The sequence below is a fragment of the Charadrius vociferus genome, unplaced genomic scaffold, assembly GCF_000708025.1.
Source record: "Charadrius vociferus isolate BGI_N301 unplaced genomic scaffold, ASM70802v2 scaffold151, whole genome shotgun sequence".
NCBI lineage: Eukaryota > Metazoa > Chordata > Aves > Charadriiformes > Charadriidae > Charadrius > Charadrius vociferus.
Genome location: NW_009646933.1, coordinates 811,451 through 822,822, shown reverse-complemented (window position 1 = coordinate 822,822; position 11,372 = coordinate 811,451). Strand labels below are relative to the sequence as shown.

At 49.2% G+C, this 11,372-nt stretch overlaps 1 protein-coding gene across 1 annotated transcript; it reads right to left on the bottom strand.

Moving 5' to 3' along the window:
• Positions 1-10,405, bottom strand: SIGLEC15 (sialic acid binding Ig-like lectin 15). Its single transcript, XM_009894752.1, has 5 exons — positions 10,276-10,405; positions 6,610-6,993; positions 3,260-3,619; positions 1,579-1,609; positions 1-97 (listed from the first exon to the last, which is right to left on the bottom strand). Exons 1-5 carry the CDS (start codon positions 10,403-10,405, stop codon positions 1-3), a joined length of 1,002 nt encoding a protein of 333 aa, XP_009893054.1.
• Between the last annotated feature and the right edge of the window lie 967 nt (positions 10,406-11,372).

Genomic DNA, 11,372 nt, shown 5'->3' with positions numbered 1-11,372 from the left:
TCAGCTGCGTCTCGATGCTGTTCTTTCTGTCGGCAAAGTCTGGCTGCCGCCATGTCTGCGGTCAAAGTTCTCGTAGGTAGAATCTTGCAGCTGTGGCCTGGCAATGGAAGAAGTGAATAAGGTGAAGACACATTTCTGGCTGCTCTAGACTTCCTACGTGGCTTCAGCTAATAGTTAAGGAGTGTCAGGGTGAGTGTCTGCAGTGCTGTCTGATACGGATACTCCCCTCTGCAGCAGGTAGCTTTTAAGTGTCTGAGTTGCCTCTAATGTTTTACATCTTAAAGCATCCAGACTGGTCTCCTACACTGTTAGCATTAACTCAAACTACTGTCCTGCTGCTCAGGGCCTCAGGAGGCGGTGCGAACCTCTCCTGAGAAGGATCTTCTCACAGAGGATCGTGGTTTTTAAGCTTCATCTATCTATGTATGTATCTATACAAATACAATCAAGGGTGCAGTATGGTTTGGACGCTGTTAAATCAGCAAAACTGTGCTGTTGCAAATAGTTAATACAAATTTAACGGTAGTTAATGTAGGATTAAAATCCCTGTTGCCTCTTTGACTGTGTCCTGATGCTGTACACTTCGAGTGTCCTCCTGAAATGGCCATCTTTCTTGGGTAAGGTTGGGGAAGGAGACATCGCACAGGGATAACTCGGGTTGGAAGGTAGGAGCCCCAGGAAGATGTAATTATACTGACCTCAGGTACAGCTTCTTTAGGCTTAGCCTAAGGGTTGGTTTTGTTTTTTAGTTTGTAGAGGCTTTTTTCCCCCCATTTCTTCCTACCTTGGCCACCACAGCTGTCAGGAGTGAACTGCTGGAGTTACCTGTTGTAGGTGACCCTGCTCTGGCAGGGGGGTTGGACTAGATGATCTCCAGAGGTCCCTTCCAACCCTGACCATTCTGTGATTCTGTCCAAGAGCGGTGTTGTGCTGGGTAATGGTAAATGCCAAAGGTACTGTGGGAGCGTGGTATGGATGCCAGCCAAAGAATCAGGCCCTGCCATACCTGAGCTAGCTCTGAGGTGGGTTTTCTGGCATCTCCATATGTTCTTCCACACTTGTCAGAGTTTATTAGGTTTGAGGTGGGCCCTTTTTCTGCCCTGTTAGAGACAGGGGTGCAGAGCACGGGAAGGTTCCTGTCGCACAGTTTCCCTCCTGTTCATCATTCATCAGCCTGCTGCAGATGCCACCCCAGCCTGTTCCCCTCGCCTGTACCTTCGGTGGGTGGTTTTTTTGCTAGTTTATTGTGGCTTCCTACCATGCTCTGGGCCTGTGGCCCACCTGAGCTTCTGCTAGCCGCTTGCTGCTGCAGCATCCATGTGCCATGGTCTCTGCAACCTGCTGCCCCAGTCTTGTGGGGTTTCCTCAGCTTGATCCAAGCCAGAGCCTCCTCCCAGCAGTTCCCTATCCCTGGTCCCTCAAACTGGCTCGCCTGGCCATCAGCCCAACCCTGTCCTTGTCCCAGGAGCCTGCTCTCAGACCAGGAGGTTGTTGCCAAGACCAAGGACATGCATTTCTCTCCTTAGCCATCTCCACCCTCCTGCTGGATAACGTGAGTAGAAGGCAGGATGTCCTTACCGGGTCAGGCTGGATGGGACGGAGGAGGGACCTGTGAAGTGGGAAGACATGGGTTAGCAGTGTGGTTGGAGTGAGCTGCAGAGCCAGGACTGGCCTAGAGCTGTCAGGAGAATGCACTTGCAGGGTGGTGGTGACACCCCAGTGAATGGTGAGAAGACTTTTTGTCAGGTGTGTGGTCCCCTTCACGAGGGTGGGAATTTGGCATTGGAATATAAGGAGCAAAGTGTTTCTGATTGGTCTTACAATTTCTACAGTTAGGGGCAAGTGGTGGCTTTTGCAAGGTGTAGACATCAGATAGTCTCTACAGATGAGTCACCATTCTGTGATGTCTCGTCCAGCCTGAGAGGCAGAGCCTGGAGTCCCTCCTCGTCCCCTCCTCCCTGTGCCATCGCACAGTGGAGTGGTGGGCTGGGGACCAGGGGCCTCTGAGCTTTGTGGGGAGGTCTTGCCCTCAGTCATAGAGTCATAGAATGGTTTAGGTTGGAAAGGACCTTGAAGATCATCGAGTTCCAACCTTCCTGCCATGGGCAGGGACACCTCCCACTAGACCATATAACCAAGGCCATGTCCAGCCTGGCCTTGAACACCTCCAGGGATGGGGCCTCAACAACCTCTCTCAGCAACCTCTTCCAGTGCCTTACAACCCTTAAAGTGAAAAACTTCTTCCTAATGTTTAATCTAAACCTGCCCTCGTCCAGTTTAAAGCCATTCCCCGTTGTCCTGTCACTACAAGCCCTAGTATAAAGTCCTTCCCCAGCTCTCCTGTAGCCCCTTTAGGTACTGGAAGGCTGCAATAAGATCTCCCCGGAGCCTTCTCTTCTCCAGGCTGAACAGCCCCAACTCTCTCAGCCTCTCCTCACAGGAGAGGTGCTCCATCCCTGGGATCATCCTCATGGCTCTCCTCTGGACACGCTCCAGCAGGTCCACATCTTTCTTGTGTTGAGGACTCCAGAGCTGGACGCAGTACTCCAGGTGGGGTCTCACGAGAGTGGAGTAGAGAGACAGAATCGCCTCCCTCGACCTGCTGGCCACAGTTCTTTTGATGCAGCCCAGTCCATGAGCTGATTCTCATCTCCGATGAGCTGGGGTTTCCCTGCTCTTGTGGGCCTGGCATGGCTGAGTGATGGGATTTCACTAATCATGGGGAAGCACCTGGATAGTGAGTCCCAGGGGACCGAGAGGGGTGGTCTGTAAAATGAGGATGCCCACCCCAGGAGATTAAGCTGTTGGGTGGGATGCAGCAAAGGTAAATCCTGCCTACAGGATGCAGGGGAAGAGGTAGTAGTTAGTCTGCTTCAAGGGAAAAAAAAAAAAAAAAAAAAAAATTAAAAATCTGGTTGTGTAGGCAGTGGGTTCTCCACTAATTGCCCATCTGTTAGTTTATTAACCTTTCTCCACAGGTACAGGGAAACTCCTGCTCCCTCTGTCTTTTCAAAGGTCCCTTCCCAAAGGAGACCTCCTTTCTGCAGGCTGTGATGAGCCAGCCAGGAGGTCCCTCTGACTTGTTCTTAGATTTCCCATTAGAAATGCCCTTCTCCTTGGGTGGAAAATCATATAACCATTAAAAAAAAACCCACCCAAAACACAACCAGCCCTTCCTGCCTGCCTTTATTTGCTGCATCCTGTCACTGATTATCAGTCTGATGGAGGGAAGACTACCGAGGGAAATAGTGATACGTACCTCCTCTCGAGAAAACAGTGAAGCCCAGTATCACCAGCAAAATGAGCACTTTAATTCCTAGCGGCACAAAGATCAGGATCAGGAAGAAGGAGCTGTTGGATGCTTTGTATTTGTAGAAGTACACAGCCCCCTCTGCTCTCCCGTGGCTGTTGACAGCGGTACAGGTGTATTTTCCATCGTGGGTCAGGTACTGGAGCTCTTTGGTGACACGATGGTTCATGCTGGTGATGGAGGTGAGGTTGCTGTAGGATGGTCCAGTCCAGGTCAGAGCGGGTGCTGGCTCCCCCTCGGCGGTGCAGCGTGCCTGGAAGGTGCGATCCCCGTTGGAGCTGACAGTGATGTTGATGATCCTGGGGGCAGCTGCAGAAATCACAACAAGGGAGGAAAGTGCATCAAGCTTCAAAGGCAGGTCTAACGAAAGACACCTGGAATGAGGTCTTGGTTTTGGTGGACCCTCAGCATGTTGTATCATGTTGGAATCAAACCTCCCCTGCCTCGTTTTTCTCAGCTGTTTTTTCCCTAGATTTCCCCACCCTGCCTGTATTGGATAGAGGAGCAGAGGGATCTGCCCAGCAAAGCCTGTGTGCCAGGATGTGTACTCTGTTTATGTTTTACCCCTGCACTGCCTTACGCAGTTTTCTGAGCTTCTGTCAACTTGACCTTCCATGGTAGCAGAAGGCAGAGGCACTGTGCTGTAGCAGGGCAATTATCCACGAAGATGTGTTGCTTTCTGCAGTTGCACCATGAACCACAGCCCACTGCTGTCCATGACATAGGTACAGGTGTAGCTGATGACCTTTTCCAACTGGCTGCATCTCCACATGGTCCAGGAGAAGGCAACCATGGTGCTCTCCTGCAAGCATCTTCTGGCTGTTCCCCTGGCTCTGACCTCCAGAGCACATATGGAGGAATCTGTGCGAGCCCTTTGCTTGATGCCTGAAACTTGCCAGATTTGGCAAATTATTGACAGGGAACCTTTCCACTCTTTGCTACCACCTGTGTTTGACATTTTCCTACAACCCTCTAGTGACCATCCAACAGCTGGTGTAGGTTCCTGGTTGCTTTGGGGTAGCACACCAATACTAAGATAGGGCCACTAATTTTGTATCCGGTATTTGTAGCATATGGGGTTGTGTGACTGAATGAACTGTGGTAAAGATCGTTTGGGGGATGCAAAACGTTAAGAGAAGTGCTGTTGAACATGTCATCTTTGGTCTAGTCCACTAAGGAAGCGTAGCTGATACGACCAAGCTTATCTTACCCATTGGTCCTCTCCTCTTGGACCCATCGGCCTGTTTCATGCATTTGGTTCCTAAAGGCATTGTGAAAGGGATCTAAATGAGTGTCCTCACAGAGGAAAAGCAGGAGTTCAGTATTTATCTCTCTTTTTTTTTTTTTTTTTGTCAGGCTGGACAGCAAATGCAGAGCGTGCAACCACATACAGCATGTCTTGCCCCTTGGCTGCGTAATCCAGGAGCAGTTTGAAGCTGGAAGACTGATCTAGCTGTGTTACTTGTGTGTCTGCCTGGTTTGGTGTTTAAATTAGCCTTTTAAGCATTATTTATTCATACTGTTGGGGCCCACTCCCAAAGCAGGGGGCAGCTGGTGTACTTTATCTGCTTGTGTTATCATTCCTCTGATGTTAAAATCTAGGTAGCCTCTGAGAGACAGATTTTGCTGCGGTCCTGCCCTGGTCATGCTGTGTGTGTGGGTGCTTAGGAGCTGCCCCAAGGAGACCCTTGACTACGCAGACCTTCCCAAGAAGTAACGCAGCTCATCCTCAGGTCCTGTCTGGATGCCCGCAATGCACAGCAAGCGTAAGGCAGTTTCACTTCACAAACAAAATTGTCCAACACATGGCACCTCTGCACTCATGAGTAAGGTCTGAGTCTGTTCCCAAGGCCACCTGGGTCTCCTAGTGCTCCCTTGATCTGCGAGCGCAGTTGGGGAGATGGGATAAGCACTTTCCTGAGCTGCCTCTCCTTATAAATGAATGCTGAGTCTGAATAAAGCGTGTCGCAGCCTGGGGGTGCGGTTGGCACAGGGACTGTGGGAGCCCTGGGCATGGAGGGGCACAGCCGGGGCTGTGTGGTCCGTGCTGGAGATTCACCCCTGCTTGCTTTGCCGTGTCTCTCCCGTGCTGCACAGCTCTAAAAGAAGGTGTTTTTCAGCCGTATCATTCATCTGACAGAGCAAACGAGTCCCACTGCAGCAGCGGGCTCTTGCGTTGGGTTCCTGTACTATGAGCAGTGTGTGGGCTTCAGTGGGAGCCGATGGGCAGTGTCTAACTTTGAGGGTCAGATTTTGGCTGCGGTGTGGTTCACCTCCCTGTGTTTCTCTCCTTCCCTGTCTGTTTGGTCCACAGACTCCACAGGAAGGAGCAACGCCCCGCGTACCTCCATCCAGCAGCTATCGCAATGGGTCCCAAGCTCGTGTGGGGATGCAGGTGTTACTTCCATGCGGACGTCCACCCTGTGGATGGACTTCTCGCCTTGTGATACCGGTGCCTGGTGTTGCCTCAAAGGTGCTTTGCCTTGTGGCTGTTGCCCCCTGGTTTCTTAGTGATCCCCTGGTCAACACTGGAGAAGCCTGGGGCTGTGTGCTTTCCAGAGGGACAGGATCAGGTATGCATAGCAAGCGTGACCATGGCAGCTGGAGATGCTGCTTTCAGCCAGATATGGGTAAGAGCTTGGGGTTGTTGTTTTTTTTTTTTTTTCTCGGGATTCAAAACAGCATTTCAGCCCAAGCTGGAGATAGTGAAAACCTTCAAGAGGATGTGAAGCTCCTTGTGTCATCTGATCTGGGTGCAACTCAATGGTTGGGAGAGCCCAAGGAGTTTTAGGTGTTAATGGAGACTGCCAGCTACCCAAGTTTGACATTTGTAGATCAGAGCTGGTTTTCAGGCTGTTTTTACTTAACCTTTCCAGCTCCAGAGGAATTTAGATGTGAACTGCACAGATCCTGTGCTGCAGGGACAAAGTGGGATCATAGAATAGTTTGGGTTGGAAGGCACCTTTAATGGTCATCTAGTCCACCCCTCCTGTGATGAGCATGGATGCCCAGGGCTTGGCTGGCTCTTACCCCAGCAGCCAGACCTTGGCTATTTCCTAACCAGTTTTGTTCCTGTTCCCTTCCCTGCATTGAGCACATCACCTCCTACTGGAAGACTACAGAAGGCAACAAGTATTTCGTGCCCAAATGTTACAAGTTACCCCCAGAGCTGGGAAAGCCAACCCTTTGGAAGACCATCTGAGGTCAACTTCTGTTACCACCTCATCAGCTTCCACATCTTGTGGCTCTTGCTTCCCTTCGGGGTGGCTTTGCCTCCTTTGGCTCTCATGCCCTCTTACCAATCAAATGCAGCTTTATCCCATTTCTGCTTTCATACTTGTCGTGGATGTCTCCAGACAACTCCACCCGGCAGAAGTACCTCTCGCTGTCGCTCCAGGTCAGATTGTCAATCCTGATGGAAAGGTCCTTGTGCTGGGGGTTGCCAGGCAGTTTGTATTTGTTTTTGTAGCTGATGGCAGTCTTACAGAGCTCGCCAGCGCTCTGACTAATGCACTTGAAAACTATGGTGCCGTTGTAAGGTTCCTTGATCCTCCAGATGGCAGTGAGGGTCCGGTCAAACGTTTTGTAGGGGTGTGTGAAAGTACAGGGCAGGATCACCATCTTCCCAAGTTCACCAGTAACATCAGATGGGACATGAACGGACCAGCCATTGGACTGCACACCTAGAAGCAAAAAGAGATGATCAAGAATGACTTATGTGGAGTGTTTAAGAGGGAAATTGGGCATCCTTCCTGCATCAGCTCTGTTGTCGCTCAGAAAATGGATGCTCTGTTCCCGTGGTGGGCCCTGTGCTGCTGGGTGCTCTTGCTCTGCAGCAGAGCACAGGGGATGGACTAGCTCATGTTGCAGGTGATGTAATTCTTAAACAGGCCTCTTGTCAGGTGAACAATAGCATTGTCAGTAGTGTAACACAGTCTTTTGCAGTTAACAGACATTTATGTGCTTGGGGGAGAAGACTTTTTTTTTTCTTTTTTGTCTAAAAAAAAAAGGTAAAAGTTAGTTTTGCATGTATTCAGAGATCTGGCGGGTTTAGGCACTGAAGTGTGGTAAGTGCAACAGCCCTGCGTTTGAATTCGTGCACACAACGCACGCTCCCACGCTACAATATTTGTTCTACCAATAGGCTGGTGGTTGTATTACGCCCGGGGAAGGTAGAAACAGCTGATGTTTCTCGTGCTCAATGCTGCTATCATCCCCAAGTAGCATCTTACTCGTAAGCTGCGGCAGGATCTGAATCAAGACTTGGAGATACTCATCTTACAAGGGCTGGTGAGAACAGGCAAGTTCCCTCTATAGCTCCTATCGTAGGAAGGAGGATGCTCTTGACAACACAGAAAGCATCTCCCTGTTAGCAGAGCAGCTTGCGCTGTGCAGTCTAGCTACCAGTCTCTTCCCAGACAGGCCTTGTCCTGATGTTATGGTGTAGGAAATCCTGAGTTTTCCAGCTGAGATGTCACAAACGGTTGGGATTTTGTTCCTTCGGCCAAATTTAGTCGCAGTAAATCCTAGCGCAGTGCTGCCACCAGACCCAGTCTGATCGTTTCTGCCTGATGATGAAAACAGCCTTCACCTAACTGGGTGCTCCCCACCTCTGAAGTCCATAGGGAAAACTCAAGGTCTCCTCCATTTCTCTTCCCCAGGAACCAACAGCGTCAACAAACCGCACCTGTAGGCAGTGCTGTCCGTATAGATATGGGTATCTATCCCCTGTCTTGCTAATTGCAGCAGCTGTAGCAGCAGATTGTGGCTTCAGGAATGTCTGTGGCTAGATTCCTGTCTTATAAAAGTCATTTGATGGCTTCATTAAATCGGGAGCTTTCCCCTCAATAGCTGAGAATAACTGCAAAAAATGTAAAGGTGTCCAGTAATTGCCACCCATGCCTGGTCTCGCTGGCTTTGCTGTGGTATGTGGGCATTCTCAGCTGTCGGGTTAATTGAGTAAACTCTAAGATAAGATTATTTTTTTCTTTTGCTTGTTCATATATCTGTTCTCCATAATATTTGGCAAATACCTCAGTGGCAGTGCAGCTTGTATTAATCTATTGTGCGCTGCACAATGGGCAAAGGCCAATGTAGGACCAGTTCTCTGCCATTAAGTTATTTATCTGGAATCGGGGCCAAGCCAGTATTTTGATTACTGAGATCTGGAGGCGGGCTGCCTTGTCATTCGTTATAACTACATGACTACCCTTTGCAGCCTCAGTAATCTAATGTACAAGGCTACCTGGCCACAGGAGCTCCAGGAAGCTCATGGACTTTGAGCACAAAGACCTGGCAGTGAAAACAGAAATGCTGTTGCTTTCTAGTTTATTTCACGGTTTTTTTGGTTGTTTCACTGTGTGTCACTGTCACCCTCACTTTTGGAGAACTGCAGATCATGTGCTTTTGAGTAAATGGTTTGCTTTTCTCTGCCACCTTTTTGGTTTGCAATTTTATTTTTTTTTTTAAATCTTAAGCAAAGAACATTCTTTTTAGCACGTAAACATTGCCTTGCCTTCCACATGAGAAATAATGTTAAAAATAAGTGCTTCTAGTGTCACGAGCTCCACCCATTTCTATGTTCTATCAAACACATTTTGCCTTGTTATGAGCGGAGGGAGTTGTCAGCATCTTGTGTATCATTTAACCTTAGCGCTTTAGCTTTTAGGTCTTCCATGGTGTCCTCTTGCTAACACACAGCCTCCATTTGTTTATGGGATTGAAGGTGACAGGCAAATAGCCTACACACCTTACGGGAGGTAACTCCTGAAAGGAGCTGCCAGATCAGTGTATCAGGGAAAATTATTTCAGGTCATGAATGCAATAACAAGATCAAGAGCTGGAGACCACCACAGATACTAGCCTTGCTCTGTTGACTATTTGACAGTATATCTAAGCAAATTCCGTTAGGTTTAATGGAACTTAAGCGTGTACTTGAAGTTAAACATGAGCTTAAGCGTGCAGTGGAACTGGAGTAAATGGTGTCCATTGCATAATAACCCCCAGGAACATGAAACGGCACTTCTGGGTGGTGATGGACGTGCTACATCCAACTGGCAATGTGGGGGGAAAGTTAGATGAAGAATAACTCCCTGCACAAGTTAAAGAAGCAAAAGATGTAAAACCCACACAACCAAAGATTTCTGATGATTGCAGAGTCAAGCCTTCAAGTTTTTCCAGTATTCCCACATGCACCTGGAACTTCATGATCCTTTTAAGCAATGTGATGGATGGTGCAGTTCTTGGAGAGTTCATTGTACTAGGCAATTGCCCTGGCACTTTGACTAGAGTGGGGGAAAAAACCCTGGTCAGGCAGGGATTCATAGCAAGCTCAAAACTCACCCTTCCTGGAGATGCGAAGGAGGCACAGAAGAAACAAGCCCAACTCTCTCATGCTGGTTGATGTTCTCCACTGAGGTGTATCAGCAAACCAGAACTGTCCGTACTACATCTGAGCTGCTGGTCTTGCAGTCACAAAAGGTTTTTCCAGGGATGGAAGAAGTTGTGGTTTTCCTCTCCATGGAGGGAATGAGTTGTCTAGCTGAACCAACTCTGGATTTAGATATTAATAGTTTTGCGGTCAGTCATGTGAAATATGCAACAGAGGAAATCAGAGTATTACCATTTTCCATATAAAGGAAGGGGATCGCAAATTGGGGCTGCAAACACCCACTCCATGTGTGTGATGGGGCAAAAGGGGCTGTTTTTCAGGTGCTCTGGAGGAGACTTGCAGTGTGCCAAAGGAGGTGGGTTGAGGCAGTTCTTCCTTCTGAACCTAGAGCCTGCCAGCCAGCTGTGCTTTACCTCTTGTGCTCGCTGGTGGTTGTCTTCCCTAGGTGTAAAAAAAACCCCAAACATACAAAAACCCAACCAACCAAGCAAAAAACCTCCCTCTTCTTTTGAAATCACCTGAGCACTTGTGCCGAGGTTCAGTCGTGGAAGAGTGCTCTGCTGTCCCCTGGTACCTTGCTGTCTTTGGACTCCCATGTCCCTGGTGAGTCGTGAGTCGTTCTCCTTGTTGTTAACCTGCATTTCAAATAAGCTGAGCTCCAGCTTTTGCCTTGGAATCCTTGCGCAAATGCTTGCTCTTTCCATGTGGGTTTAGCTTTGGCAAACTTGCTGTGCAGTTTGGTAACCTGCAGAGCTCGGGGCTTGTGGAGAGCTGACCGTGCTCCCCTCCCTGTCATCTGCCAAACAGTGACCCTGTGACATTAAGTTTAACCTTGGAGTGTACATTCCCTATCAGGGCTTGGCTTGAGGTTTGCTGCTTTTACTTCAGACTGGAAGAAGGCCTGATGGTGGCCAACTCCCTCTTCTCATCTTGATGGCTACTCCACTGTAGGGTCCATCTGCCTCCCTCCTGTTTGGGGATGGGGACAGCAGCACCCACACGATTCCTCTTGCAGGCAGCCAGGGGCGTGCAGCCACTGGAGGGCTCCCAGAGCCAATGTAAGGTGCTGCTGTTGAGTAGCTGCTGCCACTTTCGCTGTGCCAAGAGCCAGCGCCTTCCCCCAGCAGTGATGGCAGGGCTCCTCTTTGCCCCTCACCCCTTCTCCTCAAACTCTTGGCATGTGTTCCCTTCTTAACTTGCTGCGCAATACCTCCCAGAGGAGGGACTTGCAGATTTGCTACTGTTAAATCTGTTCAGTGCTTTCTGAACCCTTTTTTTTATTCCAGTCAAAGTTACAGTGTCTGTGAAGGGAGGGATTTCTGTTTTCCCAGACTTTTTGGAGGAGGCTCTAAGAGTACGTAGCTGTTATTTACAGTGGCTCGGACCTGTCACGACTCCGCAGAGGGTGATCTTATTTCAACTAATGACTTAGAGCCCTGCTCAGTCCCTGTGCGTGTCCTCCCAGAAGCAGGAGGGTCAGGACCCAGTGCTCTAAGTACTTCGGAAACTGTCCTTAATAGCTGTAAAAACTAATAGATGCTATTGCCAGCAGAGAAACCTGATGGTGTGGGTGATGGAAAGAGCGAATAAGAGACCTGTATCCTTATCCCATCTGTGTTATGTGCCTTTTCTGTGTACCTTCCCCGTTTTCCTCCGCATACTGTTTGATAT